This window comes from Sceloporus occidentalis, unplaced genomic scaffold, assembly GCF_023333645.1.
Source record: "Sceloporus occidentalis isolate IW3139 unplaced genomic scaffold, rSceOcc1.0.p SCAF_42, whole genome shotgun sequence".
Classification (NCBI taxonomy): domain Eukaryota; kingdom Metazoa; phylum Chordata; class Lepidosauria; order Squamata; family Phrynosomatidae; genus Sceloporus; species Sceloporus occidentalis.
This window is the reverse complement of record NW_028317022.1, coordinates 3,765,767-3,787,859: the sequence shown is the minus strand read 5'-3', so window position 1 is coordinate 3,787,859 and position 22,093 is coordinate 3,765,767. Positions and strand designations below refer to the sequence as shown.

The following is a 22,093-nucleotide window of genomic DNA, read 5'->3' as shown; positions in this document are numbered from 1 at the left end:
TTTTTCCCAAATTTAGTATGGTGAGCCACTAAATTCAACAGTGGTCACAAATATTTAAACCCCATAAAACTGTGTGAAACCCCCATAAAACTGTGTGTCAATGAAAAGAGTGCATTCACACTTTTCAGACAGCCACATTATCACCAATCTCTTCCAAAGTTGATGGTAACTTTTTGTAGTTTTCGCACAAGCTTTTTTTCCATTTTGCTTTGTATTTGTTGCCCAGAAAATGGGCAACTGCAGAAAAATCCCAATTTTGTGGAAGTTATTAATTAACCTCCAAATCAAATTATTTCATTTTTTTTAATAGAAAAAGTAGCCAATCCAGCGTATTTTTTTCCCAGTGTTCCCCTGTAGATCAATCAGGGGAATCCTACTGGGAGCCCCCTGAATACTGTTTGCTGCCCCAATGACGGCTCTACCAAAGAGGCTGCAGCAAACCCTCACACACTGACTGATTGGCAACAAGGGAATCCTCCAGCGACCAGTTTTTTGTGATGTGTCCCCTACATCTATGGTTGTAAATGGGTAAAAGGGAAAACCACCCGGACGGTTGTGGTTTCTACCACCTCACTTCACTATTCATTATGAAGGGCCAACATTCGCCATGAATAATTTATGATTTAATGGGCAAGAAGACTATAGAAATCTTGATGATTTAGCTATGCATTATACAGGGCTGACCAAGCTCGAGCCTGAAACATTAGCTCACTGTGGTTGGACCATCATATTGTATAGTGAAGGCAAGGCGTTGAAACCACAACTTCCCTGCAAACTCTTTTGTCAACTCTCCCTTTAGTGAATAGGTCAAAATTGTATTTATTTCCCACAAATGCTGTCTTATTCCTTGGAGCAAACGATAAAAAGCCTTGTATATCATATTTGTCCTTACCTGGAATTATAAAATTGTAGAACCTTTCCATTAGTCTCTGAATAAGAATACAAGACTTTTTCATCCTTCCACTCCCTTCACTGTGAAAGTCTGGTTTTGCCAGACATGCCTCCAATAAATAGATCCCAACCTGAAAAAAGAAAGTGAGGATATAAAAAGAAGGAATAATTCGAGCTTTTGGGAGATAAAAAAAAGATACACCTTTTTTCTGAACAAAGAGCTGCACATTTAGGTATAGTTCCATACCTAGCCATCTGTCTAACACCGTATCAAAACATGTCAAATTGGGATATTTTTCCTGCATTTAGATATTTTGGTAAAATAAAACAGCCATCCCGTGCAGGTTGCGCTTGCTTTGGTGCTTTCTACCTAATCTGTTGAATGTAACACCAAATACAGCATTAGGGATTTCGTTCTTATAAGCATTGAAACCAAGGATGAAAAAGATGAAAAAAGTTTGTTGCAATAGTAGAAACATTACTAAACTTTTATACAATGTGATGTTTTTACTTTAATGGGGAGAAAATGACATTTGCTTAGTTGCTCAACATGTTATAGAGCATGATCTCCCCAGGGAAAACAGAACTTTTTCTATGCCTAGTAGAAGTCTTTCCAGGGCAAAACGCGTTGCATGCTACCTCCAGAGCTGCCTTACTAATTTAATGGACATTTCTGTATTTTGTTTTCTATTATACTTTATTTCTATTTAATGGATATCTGCTGGGAACATCTTGAATGCTGCTATAAGAAATAATTTTTTAGATAATAAATCTTAATATGTATCTCTTTCTTCTCTCTCTATATATAGCTATCTTGTTTTCCATATTTCTGAGCATTCAATGGAGAAAAATCTATAATATCACTTTTTGAAGCACCTTATAATTTATGTGAGTGCAATACTTAAAATTATATACCATGTATCCATTGAATCTCTGCACTATATATATATTTATGTTGGAGCACATCACTATATATACATATACACACACAGAAGAATCACACACACACTACACTATATACATATTTTTGTTTCGTGTTTAACAATTCCTGGAGGTTGGCTAAAGAACATTCACTTCTTGATATCATTGTTTTTGAAGAGATTTGCTTTCACGGACACACTTGGATTGAAATATTACACTACATTTCTGTTTATTTTTATTAACATGTATGAATTACTATTAAGCCACACACAGTTCTACCTGCAAATGGAAATATGATCATTTTCCAGGTCACTACACGATATATATTTGATTTGAGGGTTGCACTAAGAGCACTTTTTTGTCTGAATACTGTATTGGATAGACCTCTACCTCCAAGTCAATGTTACACCCCTAGTAATTTTTTTAATACTAAAAGTTTATTTGTAATAATATACCTGAATTTTATCACATTCTGTAGTCCTTTGATAAAGTGCAATATTATTCTTCTTCTGCAGCCACCTCAAGTCCTCCATTAGCTCCTCACTAAGAGATGTTTCCACCGGCAACATCTTGTCGTAGCTTCTTTTAGGCCCCACTTTTGACGGTTCTTCATCCATCTCCTCATCTCGCTCATGAACATACAGAAGCAGTTGAGTTGACTTTAATTCAGTTTTAGTCAATGAAAATCTGAGACCCTCAAATACTTTATGACTAATGTGTCTGGGAGTAAGGTGAATACTGAAAACCCCGATCAAAGCTATCCAACCCTCTTCTAGGGGAAGAGGCGAAATGACCATGTTGAAATGAGCAGAGTGTGGAATAAAAGCAATGGTGGACTCTTCGTCTTCTTCTGTGTCTGTTGAAACCCTAAGATTCGTAGGTACAGGTTCACAATCTGTCTTTTGATCTTTTGGGATTTGTCTGGCATCAGGAAACGAAGTACTTGGTCCTGGGTCCCCCGCATCCTCTACTAAAGAGAAGTCCTCAAATCTCCTGTCTTCGTGCATATTCCAACAATGCTGTTTCTTTGCCTCATCATCCAGCTTGACTGGAGGCGCGCGTTTCCTCCGGCTACTCATCCTGAAAAGAATTATGTATGTGAGTTTAGGCCGTGAGTCACAAACAAAACACACAACCGTCAATAAGAAAACACACATCCGAAACTGACATTTCTACGTGTAAATGTCCCAAATAATGTGCATATTTAATCTTCATACGTTTTGAAATTAATGTATGCAAATTGTTTTTTGGGATGCGGATTGCTAAAAGTGATCTTATCACCATAGCAACCAATGAAAATGCTCCCAATGATTGAACCATTTCACTGGTTGCTATGGTGACAAGGCCACTATTTCTAACTTTTCCACCAGAATCAATTCCGATACAGAGCCCCCACAATCATGGTAGGTGCAGATCTGTTTGCATAAACCTAGCAGAATATGCATTTCTTTTTAAGAATAAAACCTTTGTCAAGAAAAGAACGGAAATACTTCAAAACAAACACAACTAATAACGACGGCAAAACTTGCAAAACAATGCACAGCAAATAAACGTTACACTAAATCACTTCAGGACTGAATACCGTCATTACGTAGATTTTAATTTAATTTAATAAACCCCCGAATATATTTATGAGGTAATGCCAAACTAAAGATGCTGTTTTAATGCTTATACATATGAATACCTCTTTTCTTCTATCGCGCCTTAGCGCAGTTTTGTTCCCTGGTCCTTATTTCCGGCTAGAAGCAAAGCATTGCCCTTCCAGTGAAGGCATCAACACGCATGCGCCGACGTCCTACACTGAGCAAAATCGTGTTCGAAACACTAGAGAGGCCGGACAGCCAGCCGTAAACGCGTGTGTCTCCCGGCGAAGGGAATTGACTCCATAAAAATGGCTTCTATTACAATACCACATCATAGGTAAAGGTGTATCATCGCTCTGGCGTTTCGAGCACTTAAAGATATTTGTTGACATCACCCGGACACGTGACTGAATCTTATAGCACGCCAATGAGCTGCTGTAATATTGTAGATAGAAGAACCCGCGGGTTTGTGTTGCGTGCCAGTGTGCTGCAAACCATATAAAATATGTTATTTTAATTTGGAGATTAAAGATTACAACTGAATTATGCCTAAGCGTTTTATTTGAAATTAAACATAATATTTCAGCTGTATTACACGTGCAAAATGTGGTGAAAAAGACTTAAAAGGACAGGTTAAGAATGCATATTAACCTCTTAAAGACCAGGCTGTTTTTTTATTTTTAGTACCCTTTGTGACCAAGGCTGTTTAAACACTTCTGCGGTGCTCGTGTTTAGATTTTCTCCTCACCCATTTACTGAACCCACACAAGTTACACATTGTGGGTTTTTTTCAGGACAAGAAGGGCTTTCTTATTTGTTTGATCATATCATCTTATTTCGTATCTAAAAAAAAAACTATGATGAAAAATTAACAAAAGGACTTTTTCTTTTATTTAAAAAATCTTTTACTCCTCTCCAAAAGCTAATGAAAAAACCTGCTAAATAGATTCTGTTTGTCCTGAGTTTATGAATACCTAATGTTTTTATGGGTTTTTTTTTGCTGTTTTCTGCAAGTTATTGGGCAACAACTAGCGCTTTGCTATTTCAAAACCATTTTTTTTCCAAATCTGGTAATTCTGCCCCATGTGCTATTTTGGGTATCTTTGAAGTCGACCAATGCAATTTAACCCATCAAACCATATATTTTTGAAAACTAGATACCCGGGAGTATTTCAAATGCTGGTATTTTAACCCTTTCCATGCACTAATTCTACTAAATTGTATTTAGGTAGGAATTTACAGCTTCTGATATATGTTGCTGTCAAACAACACCCCAATATGTGTTCAGCAGCGTCTCCCGAGTACTGTGATATCCCTCATGCATGGGTTTGTTGGGTTGTTTGGGAGGTAAAATCCCACATTTGGGAAATGCGCATTTTTCAACTTGGTACTTTTTACATCTGGTCCTACTGCCCCCATATCCTAAGTGAGCCATCTTTGAAGCTGGCTAATTCAATTTACCCCATCAAACCATATATTTTTTAAAACTTGATACCCCAGGATGTTTAAAATACAGGTATTTTAACTCTTTTCATGCACTATTTTTACCACCAGCCTTTGTTATACTTTGTGGTGGTATTTTTTTGTGTGCGTTTTTTTTTACACATTGTACTTCAGGTGTGAATTTACAGCTCCTGGTATATGTCACTGTCACACAACACTGCAATATGTGTTCAGCCACATCTATTGAGTACAGCGATACCACCCATGGATGGGTTTGCCTGGTTGTTTATTTCTTTAGTAGACACCCCTTGGGTATTTGAAATGCTAGTATTTTAACTCTTTCTATGTCAGGATTTTTGGGAAGATACAACACTAATTTTAGCACTCGCTCATAAAAATAAACTTTTTTTTGGACTTTTTTTTTTTACATTTTGTTGAAACTTGATGGTTCCCCAGATGGTGACATCACTGCATAATTCTTTTTTAAATGTTACCACATCTTTTTAGCTATTTTTTTCTTTTTTATATTTCACTAATCACGTTGTGATAAGAAAGCTGGGCTCCATTGACTTGTATTGTTGAGTGCAGTATCTGTATTCAACCTTCAGGGGAGACCCTCTTGGAAATTTTTATTGTTTATTTTTTTAAAGGAAGCTGCCATCTTGCAAGAGGCAAAATCCCTTGCAGTGGCGCTTTTGACCGCTCTCCGGAGTGTATGTTTAAATGTTTTTTATTTTCAATGTATCTATCTATCTATCTATCTATCTATCTATCTATTTATCTATCTATCACATTAGTGACCCTACACACTGTGCCTTTGTGCAGATGGAATTTGGAAGGCTTTTTGACTAGAAAACAAAATTAATTGTCTTTCACTCTTATTCACTCTATAACGTTTTTTACTCACACTCTCTCTTTCTCAATGTCTGCACACACTGTGATTGAAGGAATGGTAGAGAGGTTGCCCCACGATGTATGCAGAGGCTCCATCCTGTTGCAGAAGTACCCAAAGAGACCACAATCATCCAAACAGATCTGTGGCGCAAGATTTGCCCCTTCCTTATTTTCAGACATCTTAACCACCCAATCAGTAGTAAGACATTTCGGATCCTGAAGAAACTGAGAATATTTTGTAGCATGGCTGTGGCTTCTGTTTTTGGTAAGACTTATTTCTTTGTTTGCAAAAAATAAAAAATAAGAGATAACAACCTTGGTATGTCCTCTAGCAAACTGGGTAGAACTAATAGAACTAAACTCACATTGGCAAAACTGCCATGCAATTGGCAAAAAAAGAAAATGTATTTGTGAAAATAATAAAAATAAAACATAAAGAGCTTGTGTGTTTGTGTTTTGGTGGATTTAATGAACCGTCCAGTGAAGTATTTCTGAAAATCAAAGGGGACTTTCTATTTAAACAATAATCATATTACACTAGAGTTGCAGTGAGTTCACTCTGTAAGTGATCAAACATCCTTACAATTCTCCCTTCTCACCATTGCGAATCTCAGTGATCGTAAAAAAAAAAAAGGAGGTTTTACATGTAAGTGTACGGCTGTTCTTAGCGCCAGACAAGTCAGGCAGCTGACTGCGGTGCCTGGATCAGGGGTGAACACCAACAACCAAATTCCCCAATGTGAAGAAATCATGGGAGACGAGCACAGCTACACTTACATCTGTGTTCTTAATGTCTAAAAAAGGAGCTTCTTACTTGGGGGCTACAAAATATTGTTATTCTTCTCAAAGATGTTAAAACCACTAAAGAACTATAACCGTGGTGTGAATATTTTCATATTTTATAGGTTAAAGGAACAGTCATGTTTAATCTACCAGCTAGAGAACAATATGATGGAGTTCACAGGACCCAGCAGTGTGGCTTTAGTCCGGAAGGAGGTCAAGTCTGCTTCCTCATAAATATATGGACAAACAAAATAGCTCTATTCACTTAAGGGAAAGTTGATGGGAGAGTTTGCAGAAGAATAGGGGCTTTATTCCCTAATTCTACTTTTTATAGTATGAAGGGCCAACCCAGTGAACATCTACGGAAGAAAAATCCTGGCTGTACCTGTATAAAGCAAGACAAGACTAGAGTTGACAGACTAAGACAACCCGATACATCAGGTGGAGAGAGCTCGCAAGCTTACAGTCTTGAGGGAATTTAAAACATTCTGTTACAGTTAGATCGGGTTCAATAGCTTTGAGTACAGACCTATATTTCTTTGAGATGCCCTAGAAACAAAGTGTCCCTGAATGTTATATGAATACAAATTAATTAGAATCAAAGGAATCTAATTTGGCTATTGCACTTGCAATTTAATTCTTGGCGAAGAATCAAACTTGTCACATTTTCTGACTGGTTAGTTCTCAAGCTTTTGCGATGAGTGCCAAATGTTTTATTCCCCGGTGTCTACATATTCTAACCCCACTCAGCTCACTGCATTAAACTATTTAATTGCATGGCCCATGGCCCATTTTAAAAGGTTGTTACTGAGTGTTTTTTCCACGCATACATCTTATTAACATGAGAAATAGCACACTTTATATAAAAAGTAAATGAAGCAAAATTAAATTGTGTGTCTTAGTAATTTGAACTAATCAGGGTCATGGTGTACTATAATTGTTGTAGGTTAATTGCATTAAAGCCTATTCATTTAGGTTATATATATATATATATATATATATATATATATATATATTCTTACATGTGCTACAGCAGGCCCAGAAATTGGTGGGGGATGGTAAAGCTTATTGATACTTAATGCTTATTGATACCGCCGATCCAGCAGCAGTTTGGGACCTACAGTATACATACAGAGTTTGTGCCGCACATACATCATTTACAATCCACAGGCCTCAAATTGCCAGGTCCAGTTACTCATCCCTAGTCTGGCCCTGCGCTACAGTATATACACATTTCAGAAATTAATTTGAAAACATATATTTTTTTTTATAATCAATAATGGGGCCTAGAATATATCGCTTATAAGTAAATATAAGTAAAAATGTTTGTCATTTCTTAATTTAATTCAAGCTTTTGGAGAATAACAAAACACATCATCTAAACACATTAGAACAAGAGGGTATGTGATGGATGGAGAGCAGTATCATTAACCCATGGTGCCCAAAGCTTATGGAAGATCCCTGAAGTATTGTGGGCCAACACAATTACCTTGTCCATAACCATGTTGTCTATACTTTTCTGGCAATCCTTGAGCTGAGAGCTGGCAGTCTTTTTCAAAGTGTGATATTTCAGGTGGATTTTTTTAAAATGGTACTTATTTGACTGATTTTTAGGGACCTGCAGGCCTCCAATGCATACACTTCTTTGATGAACTCAAATATTGAAGTATTGATTGCCGTTTTCTGTGTAATTGCCCACAAACCATACTAAGGGCAGTTAAGAGTGTTGAGCTGTTACAGTGCAGAGCTAATAGGTACAACACAATACTACTCTGTGTAAGCTACAATTTCCAGAATTCAAATCCGATCATCCTGCAATGGACAATGATCCATGGACATTCTGATCACATGATGTGATCACATGGTGGTCATGATCACTATGATCATGATCACATGGTGATCACGGAGAACATGATGGATCACATGGGCACATCATAATCCTCAGTGTAAAGAGCGGAATAAATGTCATCTTCCACATACCATAGCAAAGTACAAAGCTCTTTGAGTGCTACTCCAAGGACAGAGCGACTTTAAATACCACTGTTTTTGGACATGTTGCAATAATTTGCTTCATGGTAGAAATGCGATTACACGTGCAGCAACCCAAAACAGCAATTGTACTGACATGCTTAATGCTAACTGGACTGGTCTTTACTTTGATTTATTAGTGACTGCAAAAATCAATCTGTTTACCTAGCTGCAAAGTAAACAAGAGAATGTACAATATTTTCAGTGTTGGTTGCCGTGGTGATGTCTCTTCATTGCATCACTCTGTTCCCTGCAAATGTTAAAAACACTTTTAAGTTGCAGTTACTAAGCAAAAGATACAATTGTAAATGCACCATTTAATATTAAAAGAAAATGTTTCAACAGTCATAAAAAAAAAAGGAAAATATTAGCACCTGATTTTTACTTTATATGGACAGGGTAGGGGATGGGATTGACAGTTTGATCGGATATGACATGTGGCATTTTTTCTTTAACTTAATTTGGATTTGGCAATTGTATTTTTTGAGTGCTAAAAAAATATATAGAAATTCATGTACCTAATTGAGAAGATTGTTTAAATTATTTAATATATTCTACACCGAAACAGAAGCAGAAAGCCATGTTCCAGCAGATTTCCCGGTATTGTGTGGAAATGGTTAGAAACCAACCAACACTCAAACAACATTTTATGTCCTATCACGTCAGCTGTTGTCAGTTGAGTTACAGAGGTAACTCGTCTAATAACTCGAAACCAATAAACAGTTCCGACTTAGCCAACTCAAGAAGCAACTTACCGAATTATAAAGCCTTTACTTGCTGTTGAGTACGGGCAAGAGTGGCACAATCCAGATCTCCTATTCAGTTCTGTCAGATTCTAGTTGGCAACCATGGAACTTTTGAGTTAGATATGGAGCCTAGCAAATAATTTGAACTTGAGAGTAGGAGGCCAATTTTCTTGTCAATTTTGTCATTTATTTGAGCTTTATAGGATTCTGGGGCAACTTCCTATCAACTTGTGACTGTGCAAGCCTTTGTCAATAGAGCCTTGGAATGATTGGGGCAACCATTGAGAGAAACTTTGGAGAGCAACTGTCATGAATGTGTTTTTGGATTGCTATGATAGACGAAAGGAGGTTGCAAGAGGAGGTCTCAAAGAGGTTGCAAGAGAGTTGTGGTTTCAGCTCCCTCACTTCACAATTTTTTATGAAGGGCCAACACTGGCAAGTTTCTCTAGTGTCAATGGATTAGCTAGCCATGTATAATGTGTAATTCAATAGTTGAGGAGACGTCTCACTGTTTTAACTATACATTATACAGGGCTAGAAAAGATGACTTTTACAGCAGAAGCTCACTAGGGTTGGCTCTTCATAATGCATAATGTGATGTGAGGAAGTGGAGACCACAACGCTCCCTTCGAATAATGAAATAAAACACCACCTTCAGCCAAACATAAAACATTGCTATATGTATAGTAAAAAGAATAGTGTAACGTTTGTATTCCTTGAAAAGATTTTAGAAAAGTGCTGGCAGAAAATAAAAAGAAAGATTTCATAACAGATAAGATGCAATTGGACCCTTGTAATCTGCCAATCTTTTTACCTACTGTTGTGGTTTGATGGTAATAACACTGCAAACCAAGAAATTGTCTAATTACACATTAAAATGCAGATGTACAAAAACCAAGATAATGCTTAGTTAAAAATTTATAAAATATTTAAACTTAACTAATATCAGAGGTGTTAATGTAGCTGAATTTATCACTATCCAATCAGCAGTTTAATTTGTTCTTTTAATAAAGTTCTTTTGCTCCCAATCATAAACAACACCAAAATCAGAAAAAATAAGTGTTTTAAGTTTCCCAATAGAGGAAACAAAACCAAGTTTAACAACCAGTTCAGTATGGAACACCTATCATCATAACATTATGACCACTTGCCTGATATTGCGTCATAACAGCCCTAACCTGTCATGGCATCAACTCCACTAGAGCTCTAAAGGTGTGCTGTTGTATTTGGCACCAAAACGTTAGGAGCACATTTTTTTATGTCCTTTAAGTTCAGTAAGTCCTGTAAGTCATAAGGTGGGGCCTCCATGGATCTGACTTGTTTGTCCAACACATCCCATAGATGCTCAATTGGATTGCGATCTGGGGAATTTGGATGTCAAATAAACACTTTGAACTTGTTGTTGTGTTCCTCAAACCATTCCTGAATAATTTTTGCTTTGTAGCAGGGGGCATTATCCTGCTGAAAGAGACCAATGCCATCACGGAATACTGTGTACATGAAAGGGGGTACATGGTCTGCAACAATTCTTAGGTAGGTGGTACGTGCCAAAGTTTCCACATGAATGGCAGGACCCAAGGTTCCCAGCAGAACACTGCCGGCTTGCCTTTTTCCCATAGTGCATCCTGGTTCCATGTGTTCTCTAGGTAAGTGATGCACACACACCCGGCCATCCACATGATGTTAAAGAAAATGTGATTGATCAGACCAGGCCACCTTCTTCCATTGCTCCATGGTCCAGTTGTTATGCTCACATACCCATTGTAGGCAGCCCCATATGCAACAAACTGTGATGCACTGTGTGTTCTGGCACCTTTTTATCAGAACCAGAATTAACTTTTTCAGCTATTTGAGCTACAGAAGCTCATCTGTTGGATTTGACCACATGGGCCAACCTTCGCCCACCATGTGCATCAATGAGCCTTGGCCGCCCATGACCCTGTTGCCAGTTCACCACTTTTCCATCCTTGGACCACTTTTGATAGGTACTGACCACTGCAGACCGGGAACAGCCCACTAGAGCTGCAGTTTTTGACCAACTCGTAGCAATCATATTTGGACACTTGTCAAAATTTCTCAGAACCTTACGCTGCCCATTTTCCCTGCTACAGATATCCCACCCACTGACAGGTGCCATGATAACAAGATTATCAGTGTTATTCACTTCAACTGTCAGGGGTCATAATGTCATGGCTGATCAGTGTATATAATCAGCATAGTCCAGGAGTGCATGGCTCGCTCAAATCCACAACATTTTGGTGCCCCAATATACGAAAAAGCAGAAGCACTCACAGGACTCTTTGCAATAATAATTATTTTATTTGAATATCAAAAAAGTGTCAAATTTCAGTCTCTGAAGGGTAGCCTTTCTCAAATTTTGAAAAAGGCTCACCATTGGAGACCAAATTTATATATATATATATATTGATGAAACTCTGGATTTTTTTGGAACAGTACACATTTGATTATTTTTTTATACTTTTCTAAAAAAAGCTACTTCCTGTTTCGTTTTATAGCTTTTTGACCCAGCTCTGTGAAAGTAAATATACTGTAACAGACAGGATAACATTGTTACACCACAGTAGCACTTCTGCCGTGAGTTATTTTGTGTCTATTATGTGGAAACAATTGTTATGCAGGGTATAACTATCCCCCTTTTATTTTTGGGGGGAAATTTATATCACTGTTATTGTCCTAAAATCCATGACATAGTTCTTACTGACAAGGTGAGATGGATTATTTTCTCACTAATTGCTGAATTAGTGCTGGGTTATATAGCTAAAAGCATTAGTGACAGTTACCTATTATTCTGTACAGTTCCAGAGACCTCATCTCTACAATAAAATATACATCTAGAGAGAATGGTAAATCATTTGCAGGATAAAAATTATCAGGAAAGACTAACTGATCTTAGTATGTATATATGTTTGATCAAAGAATAGAGAGATAGAGATGTGATAGACATTTACATATTTAAAGGTAAGTTTATTTAAGAAGAGAAATGTTAGCACCATAGGCATCATAACAACATCTTACTACACAGTAGTTTCAGCTTGCTTGGCTCTGGCTTTCGCATCTGTATTCTTCATGATGGGGACTGAACCAGCTGTCACCTCAAGCTTGACTTCTCGGTAGAACCTGACACTTTGGTAGAACTGAAAACTTGGTGGCCACACAAATATCTCTGTCTCCCGTATTAGAGGTAGACTAGTACTTAATTGGAATTGTTTTGCTCAATAGGAGTCTTCAATGGCCAATGGTACTTTACAACTGCCCCTCTGAGTAAGGATGGCTATTGTTTAACTGTGAGAAGCAAATCCTATTCATATGCAATAAAATAAAGTGGGTATAGGTAGATAGATAGGTAGATAGATAGATAGATAGATAGATAGATAGATAGATAGATAGATAGATAGATAATGATATTCAGATTACAATATAGAATACAGCATGTTGGAGACATTTGGGTTAATCTGTGATCTGGAAATTGCTCAACTCAAGCACTGTGTTTACAAAGAGTTGACAAGAGGGGGCAGTAGAGTACAGTCAAATACATATGCATCTCACTATGTCAGTGCGTTAGCTTGTGTTAACAGACCAACCGATTTGATCAAGGGAGAAGAGAATTGTCTTTCTGATACAGGTAAGTGTCAACTTTAATCTCTTACTTCATTCACCCCCAATATACCTTGCATCCCTCAACTGCACATATGAGGAATCATCAATGAGTCCTGTTGTTTTACATAATTCTTACAGAGTGGTAAATTCGGTTGTATAATGTTCTGATTCAAATTTAGCCCCCTCTTGATCATTTCTTTTAATTGCTAGAGTTAATGAGCACTGTTCAGTATAAGACTCATTAGTTACTGTATAGAGTTGGGCTGGCCATTGTGCCTAAAGCAGCAGAAGGAACTGGTGGTTGGAATTGCTTGTGTGTGTGGGTTGTGTAAATGTGTGTGGGTGCTTGGAGATTGTGATAGAGAGTTAGAGGGAGAGAGAGAGAAAAAAAAAAAGATAAGAAAGGCAGTACTGTACAAAACAAAAGCAGACAACCATGGCATTGGATGTCTCTGGGTACCTTTCACATCTTCCAGTGTGGGTAAGTACAAAGTGACAACTAGTTCAGTCAGTAGATAGAATGTAGCAGGATATTGGAGTCTGGAGCTGTCCTTGGTGCTGAATATAGCAGGTTTAGAATTCAGAATGGATTACAGGTAAAATGCGCATCTCTTGGCTCTATTACAATCCTGTGATCAGTGTACATACTCTGTAAGATGTTTAATTATTCCCAGTGATATTTAATACAATTTTACTACTGCAAGTGGATTGATAAACTAGACCTATGGTATGCGTTGTCTCGTTGCTTTACAAACCAATGCTGGGTTGTGATAATGCATTCTTTCCTCTATTTCACTTATTTCAGAAATATTTTTATATTTCCCTCTGGGGTTAAATTAAGTCTTACTCTGTTGGAAATTTGCCAGAAATAAGGATCATATTTTTTTATTTATGACACAAATCATAGCTTTAACTTTAACTGAATAAGATGGTATAACTAGAACAAATACTATTTTTACTCCCGAAAAGTACTCTTTAAAATAATATTTTGTGGCATGTGGAGTGTTCTGTTTCATATTTATTAGCTGTTCCTCATGCAATTGCTTCGACCTTGCCAAAAAGGACAAGATATAAAAAGTAGCATTTTTTAACATAAATTTGGCACGGATGATTTAAGGCTTATATATATATATATATATATATATATATATATATATATATATATATATATATATATATATATATATATATATATATAAAAATATATATATATATTATCTAAAGCACAAAGATTAAATTTTATCACAATATAAATAGAATGTGACATGTAACTACAAAGTCACTCACAAAAAATACACATAAGTATGTATGTGAACATCATTCTATTATCTACAGTCTATCTATCTATTTATCTATCATCTATGCAATAGGAGAGCTAGTAAAACATGGTAGACAGTACTTTATATGTATATACACGTCTGCATAATCACAAATACCGACATAGTCAATGTATGTAGAAGGGACCACTACATATCCCCTAAAACTATAAGCTGTTCCTAAAGTGTAGAGGAAGGGTTTAATATGTTAATGTCTCTCTTTATTCAGCAGGATGCTATTTCTCCAAGTGAGATCACCATCTGTTATCCAGACCTGTTTGCTTTAAGGTTGCTGGGGTGGGATTTGGAAGCTCAGACAAAGTGACTGGGAACTCTACTGCATTTGTGCTCTAGTATTTCCCAGACACAACCCTACATCACTCTGCATTCTGTGGATCTGTGTGACAACCTGTTTTAAAATGTTTGATTTTTGGCCAATTTTGCCTGTCATGGTGGTGTTTGCTGTCTTGTCTATAAGTTGCGGAAGAAGAACCCTGCTGGTCGGAGCTTCTTCTCCAAGGTCCGTGGCCAGGATGGATGGAGATATCATTATTGGAGCGCTTTTTTCTGTCCATCATCAACCACCCGCTGAAAGGGTGCCAGAGAGGAAATGTGGAGAGGTCAGGGAACAATATGGCATCCAAAGAGTGGAAGCCATGTTTCATACTTTGGATCAAATAAATTCAGACCAGACCCTACTGCCAAATATCACCTTGGGCACAGAGATCAGGGACTCTTGCTGGCATTCATCAGTAGCCCTGGAGCAGAGCATTGAGTTCATAAGGGACTCATTGATATCCATAAGGGATGACAAAGATGGGATCAGTAAGTGTTTAGATGCAACTCCAACTCCTCAAGGTAGAATAAAAAAACCCATTGCTGGGGTCATAGGACCAGGCTCTAGCTCGGTGGCAATTCAAGTCCAAAATCTTCTACAGCTTTTTGATATCCCTCAGATTGCTTATTCTGCTACAAGTATAGACCTGAGCGATAAAACCTTATACAAATACTTCTTAAGAGTTGTACCTTCTGACATACTTCAGGCTAAAGCTATGTTAGACATTGTGAAGAAATACAACTGGACATATGTGTCTGCAGTCCATACAGAAGGTAAGTGCGATTTGTGTATTGTCACCTTTTTGACATTTGAACTAGAAACCAATTGAGGCAGAATGCTCTTCTGACATTTTTAGTTTTTAAGAGCTTTCACAGATTGTATCTCTTGGTATGACCATCGTCGTTATTTTTAATTAAATTATATCAAAACAGTAAAACTGAAGAACTTATGGGGCAACATCCTCCAATCGTAGCACTTTTGACCCATAATTGCTCCAGTGATCACTACATTCTGATTAATACATTATATCATAACAGGAGCTGTAGACTAACCTCGGAATTTTAAGGATGAAAAAGCTCATCACAATTAATGCCTAGGGATAGTATCATTAGGGCAAAATAAATTAAAACTAAATGACCAATAATTGCTTAAAACTACATGACCAATGATTGCTTAAAACTACATGACCAATGACTGCTTAAAACTACATGACCAATGATTGCTGAAAACTATATGACCAATGATTGATGCCTACGGTTGCTCTGTCATTTCAACTACCTATACTTGCATATACCATCCCAAAACGTTCCTAATCACATATAAATCAAATCACTTATGTCAACATAACTTTCAAAACTCTTGATACTCAGGAGATCAAAGACAAAGTAATTGATTTATGTCAATAGTGCTGTGTATACACCGAATTGAGACATGTTAATGTGAACGTAAACCTGTGAACTGCAGTAATCACTCTCTTGCTCATAGACAGATATTGGGTAATTTAAACCATGGATCAGCTCTGTTGACTGTGGCTTTGAATTATAAACCCCAACGAAAACTAATAGAGAACTGTATAAAATGCTCTGTTGTTAAATTGACAGCATGTTTTTTAAGATTTGGCAGAGCACAGAGGGACTATTTCAATTCCATTACTTTGTTAGTTTAGAGCTCTGGGTTAGCTTGGTTTTTTAAGACATGTCCACTTTCATGTTATTGTATTTTCCCCATAGAATTAAGGTTACCAGTTTTTTTTCTAAATGATCTTTTTTTGTTTAATGTGCCATATTAATATTATTTAAAGAAGCTACTGAATTTTACCACTTTCTAGATAAATCCACCATTAGAAACGTAATTACTAGTATTGTTTAATAACCAGAACTTTCTCACAAATATTTTTCAATCATGCAAATTGCTTTTGCCTATTATATTTTTATTTGTGCAAGGAATTGGCAAAGTGATATAAAATAAGAATATAATTTATTTCCATAGAAACTAAAAAAACGATTTTAAATGATTCTGTTTTATGTAATCAAACCTTAAAAGAAAATCATAAAATGATAGCTCTGATAAGAGGTTTTTACTTAGCATACCACAGCAAGCAATAGTTGTGGAACAGGACTTTTAAGAAAATATCTAGAGAAAAAATATGATATGCGCCAACTATGTTAGGTCCCTGTGTTTTAATGGTCCAAATGTGTTTTCAAAAGAACATTTTTCCTCCTCTTCTTCCTTCTGTTGCAGAAATTAATAACACATTTACTATATAATAAGATCTGTTAAACACCATAATTTTACAAGCTTGATAAACATTATAGCATTACTCTACTTTAAGATAAATAAAGCTGTGTGGAGAAGAGCTGAAGATTCCATCTCATCCTAAGCATTATGACAGGCTTACCTGGTGATATTCTTCAAGAAGTAGGGAGGAGCTGGTAAAATCAGAGAGATGATATTCAAGATTTTCTACCAGTATTAACTGTATAAATATATTATACAGGGCTACATTACTCCATCTTACAAAAGAGGTTCACTTAGCTTGGCCCTACAAAATGCATAGTGAAGTCTTCTTCTGGTCTCCAGCTAACTTTCAGATGGAGGAATAAATCCTTATCTTGTGGAGCATTAATATGGCTCAAAACCACTTTGCATTGTTCTGAGAAGGAGAAAGGCTTGGATGGAGTCATAAGTACCATGTATCCCTCTAACCGGTGTGAGATTAACACCTATTGCACTTTCCTAGTTAAGAGATTTTCACTTCAAGAGCTTCATATTCCCAAATCTGGCCACTAAATCTAAATAAAATCAGTTTTTTCTCTTCACACAGTATAATCCACTTGATATATTTCGATCTTTCTTTATAAGTGTGCTGCAGTTGATTAAATCAATCTGCAAAAATATTGTGTATCATCAAATGAAGCCATTTACTAAAATGTCTGCACTAAAGCCTCTTCCCCCCCGAAGATACATATAGACAGTCCAATGAATGTTTGCAGAGTGGGTCTTCCAGAAGTGAGACATTACTTTTTTCTGGCTAATGTAGGATCCTATAGGAAAGTCCTTATTTTTCAGTAATCCTGGTGTCTAAGTATAAATTATGTTGTATTACTGCATGCTTTTTAGAAACAGGACTTAATCTTCATAAGATCATTTAGAGGATGGTGGAATAACTTATCAGGGGCAGTACTGCATGACTTTAATTAATGTTAAAGAAAAACATATTGACTGTTGTAACTATACTAATAAGGTTATATTTACTTGAAATTTCTAATAAACACAAATTGAAAACATATAGTAAAGGAAGGCGACAAAGGGTTTGGAGAGAAAGATCTGAGCCGGAGCTAAACCTGATTCTGAACTAGGGTAACCTCATCAGCCATGTTTTCCAGGACACATACACTACCGTTCAAACGTTTGGCGTCACCTAGCGGTTTTCATGGAAACCAAGGAAATTTCTATCTGTGCTTTTTAAACTTGAACTTTAAAAATTAGCTAACACAATGTGCCACTGGGCACAGGACTGATGGCCTCTGTATGCCTATGGATATTTTCCATTAAAAATCAGCCATTTCCAACTACAATAGTCATTGACACTGTATTTCTGAAAGATTTTATGTTATTCCATGGACAAAATTAGCTTTTCCTTCAAAACAAAGACATTTCTAAGTGACCTCAAACTTTAGAACAGTAGTGTCCATCTAATGTGTTGCTGGTCAGTACACAAATGCTGACCTGCAGTACGTGGGATGTATAATCTCACGGAAGAGAATGAGTTACACAGTATTGTCATATGGTGATGCTCTACTTTAGAAGAATGCCCCTGGGAAGACACAGTACAATGGCAGTGAACTAGGATACAGAAATCTGTCTGCCTGATATCACCTCCAATCTACCTTTGAGGTCACTCATGTGGCCAATGTAATAAACTTCTACATGTATAAAAAGTTGCTAAGTCCAGATCATACGTATACTGAAAGCAGCCAAACACCTGTGATTTATCAGCCCCTGGCCTTAAAGTACCCATTCCAGTCATTGGCCAGAGGGTACGGTGTGTAGCCTCGAGGATACATTATGCGTTACACACATATTGATATGTTATTTCTCATGCAAATATACATGTATTCAACCACATAAAGATGAGGGGCTGTGCAATAAGTATCTCCCCTTCCCCCCAGGGTCAGCCTTAAATTCAAATTTTTTGTGATTTATACTTCCGTGTTTTTATTTGCTTGGATCTTGGCGTTGTGCTTCCGCAGAGCAATAACGGCACAGACACCTCATAAATCACACTTATCGTAATGATTTACAGCTAGTGCAGGAAAAAATACAGTAATGCTTATTTCCTGAAATGTGCAACTCATGCAAAAATATTTCCCTACACTAAAATATACACTTGCATTTAATCACATTTAATACAAATCAATGTCTTAGGGTAGAAACAATGCTGAGATTAATATATACATGAAATTTACAGATATGTTTTGACCATTCGGCAATCAAGGGTTAAATGGATACTGTTTTATTTTGTTCACACTATATTGCTGGTACAGAACATCAGTTGGCATAAAGGAATGTAGGCGACCGATTGCCTAGTAATTCCCAGTCACTATGGCAGCATCCTATTGTAGGCTCAGAATTCTCCATTTAACTCTATGTGCTACATGTGACACTAACCGTCTGGCACTCAAAGTACTTACCTTTAAATTCTGCCTTTTGTTATTAAAAATACATATATATATATATATATATATATATATATATATATATATGTATATATTGTTACAAACCCTGTAGCATGAGAGCCATACATGTCACATTTAGGGGTCCAAAGCACAGTCCTCTAGGGGCAATCAGAGTCAGGAACACCAAGTTGTAACAAAACAGCGCTTTATTTTAACTGTTCAAACCCCAAAACCAAATCATAAAAAGAAAACCTAGCTCCCAATTGGAGCCCTCTCTAACTGAACTATGCTGGTCCAGACTGACCAGCCTAATCACCCACTACCTCAACCTCCCAGGCAGACCCAGCTACGCCAGGCTCTGGAAAACCTCCCCCAGACAGCACACACAGGTCCAGGCAGGTATTGCCTCACTTGGCTCAGGGATGGTCTTCTTGTTCAGGGCCTCTCCTTGCCCTGGGAGCGCAGGGAACTTCCTCTTCCCCCAACAGTCTATCTGAGTATCAAGCTCCAGGGGTTTTTAATGTCCAGCACCTGTGCCTGATGCCGGCCCTATAGGAATCCGGGACCGGATCCTGCCGATTTCTTGCCTTCTGGAAAACCTGGCATGGAATTTCCACAGAATGGGGAAATGGAGCATTGGCACACTCAGATGCCATGCTAATCATCTCCCTGGGGTTCACAGTCTCACAATATATATATATAATGTATTTTTACATAACGTCACCTAGCGGTTGACATTGGTGTCACCTAGCGGTTTTCATGGAAACCAAGGAAATTTCTATCTGTGCTTTTTAAACTTGAACTTTAAAAATTAGCTAACACAATGTGCCACTGGGCACAGGACTGATGGCCTCTGTATGCCTATGTATATATATATATATATATATATATATATATATACTGGAACATTGGACACAAAGGATTCAAAATCTGTCAGCCATGCTGATTCAGCCGATATGCAATCTGGATTCCTCCGGCAGCTGTAGGTTTTTAGGGGCCCATTAAAAAAAGATTTAAGTTTAAGGGGGGCATTTGTAATCCATGAAAGATGAATGAAAGTGAAATATATATACCTATTTGTACATAAAGGGGAAAAAAAAAACACAAAAAAAAAAAGTTCAATAAAAAAAAAAAAACTCCTAGTAAGATCACTACATCAAAATTACACAGCTTAACTTCAGAGCCAAACATCATAGTGGGCATAGGGGACCTAGCAGGCCAGCCATGTATCCCATATCTGAAAGCGATCATGGAAAACAGCTTTTCTATGTGTAGCCGAGCATAATCATGAAAACATGATTAGATAGTTTGATTTTATAGAACTGTATAATATAGAATCTGGAAAAGTAGCATATTCAAATTAAAGCATGTTTATGTGTTAAATACATGTATACAAAATATTAAATCATTTTTCCTGAACGTTTTGGTCGAAATTACCCAATTTATATATACTTGCATATTATAATACATGTTTTGGTTTTTTTTTACAGAGGTTTTGCTGTATATACAGTTGTCTGATTGTATATATATGGTTTTATAGTTGACCACTACATCCTTGGAATCTTCATGTCTTTGTGTTTGTTATTTTCACTCTATTTCCCATTGCCAGATGTGCATGATATGTCCTGAGGCACAGGATGTAGGTGACCTCACTCCATGTATTTCTGAGCAATAGCCACAGTGCACAGAAACAAGTGTCCTATTATAGTTTTACTCCATTAGTCAATATGAATATCATTATGGCCTAACAGTAACTATCAAGTCCCAGCTGCCTCAACTTGGCTCAAGATATTTTTGTGGGCAAAGTAGCATCTGGCTGTCTTTCTGCCATACGAATTTGGGGGGGACTCAGTTCTCTAAGCAATAATTGTGTTTAGCGGCAGACTGAGACCAACTAGGGCCCCAGCAACAAAAAGTCATGGGTCCCCCTGTGCTGATGTCCCTCCCATAACCATGCCCTATCATGACCACACCTCTTCCTGGTTAAGCCCCTCCCCTTTGGTTACGCAGACCCCTCATATCTAATCTTTCAGTATTTGTAGTAAAAACTAAATGTGTGGTTTTCATGCAACATCACAAAAATAATTTTTCTAAATAAATCATATGCAATCTTAAATACATAAATATATAAATACAGACACTCAATCTGAAAAAATATAATATATTTACTATCATTGTAAGCAAGAACTAAAACTAGAAAGTACAAAGATTGACACAAAATAGGCCTTCTCAAATTCACCAATTCACCAAATATTCTAAATGCTAACCTTAAAACTTACAGGAGAAGAGCAGTAGATTTGCTTGGCTAATATTTTGGCCTACAACTTACAGAAGGAGCATAGAGGTGTGGTCACAGTAAATGAGCAGAATTGTCCTCAATAGGGTGAATGTTTATGTGTTCATAGGGTGGTCCTCAAAGGGAGATAGGTCTTAGGGTGCTGACACTCCAGTCCAGACCCCTTTAAAGCCCATACGCATCCCTTCACATTGTTAAAGGTGATTTTATCTCTGACACCCTTTTGAGGGCTGTAAACACACTTTGAGATGCCACCCCCTCTCCCTTACAGGATCTATCCCTTCACCTCAGACAACCCCAGGAAAAAGAGTCCTGCAGGGGGTTGATGCCATTTTTGTGTGATGAAAGCTCCATCCCTGACACCTCCTGGAGAGCCTCAGGGGGTGAAGGGCTCTAAAGAGATTTTCTGAAAATGTTCTGGCACATCACTGTGCTGAGCTGCCATCACACCCCTGTGGACACACCCCAGGCAGTTTGGGGGTGATGGCAGCTCAGGGGAGTGATCCTCAAGAGGATCTGGCACATAATTAATTAACCCTCTTGACGGCCTTATAACTC

General features: G+C 37.3%; 2 protein-coding genes across 2 annotated transcripts in view; one reads left to right on the top strand and one right to left on the bottom strand.

The window, feature by feature from the left end:
* LOC149289884 (E3 ubiquitin-protein ligase SHPRH-like) overlaps positions 1-2,891 on the bottom strand; it is a 33,269-nt gene extending 30,378 nt beyond the window's left edge. The window contains exons 1-2 of the mRNA XM_089490143.1: positions 2,268-2,891; positions 893-1,022 (exon numbers count right to left, since the gene is read on the bottom strand). Of these exons, the coding sequence (XP_089346269.1) occupies positions 893-1,022; positions 2,268-2,891 (754 nt within the window). The remainder of the gene's footprint in view (positions 1-892; positions 1,023-2,267) is intronic.
* Positions 2,892-14,672: 11,781 nt separating this feature from the next.
* LOC149289880 (metabotropic glutamate receptor 1-like) overlaps positions 14,673-22,093 on the top strand; it is a 143,127-nt gene continuing 135,706 nt past the window's right edge. The window contains exon 1 of the mRNA XM_089490142.1: positions 14,673-15,333. Coding sequence (XP_089346268.1) covers positions 14,673-15,333 — 661 coding nt within the window. The remainder of the gene's footprint in view (positions 15,334-22,093) is intronic.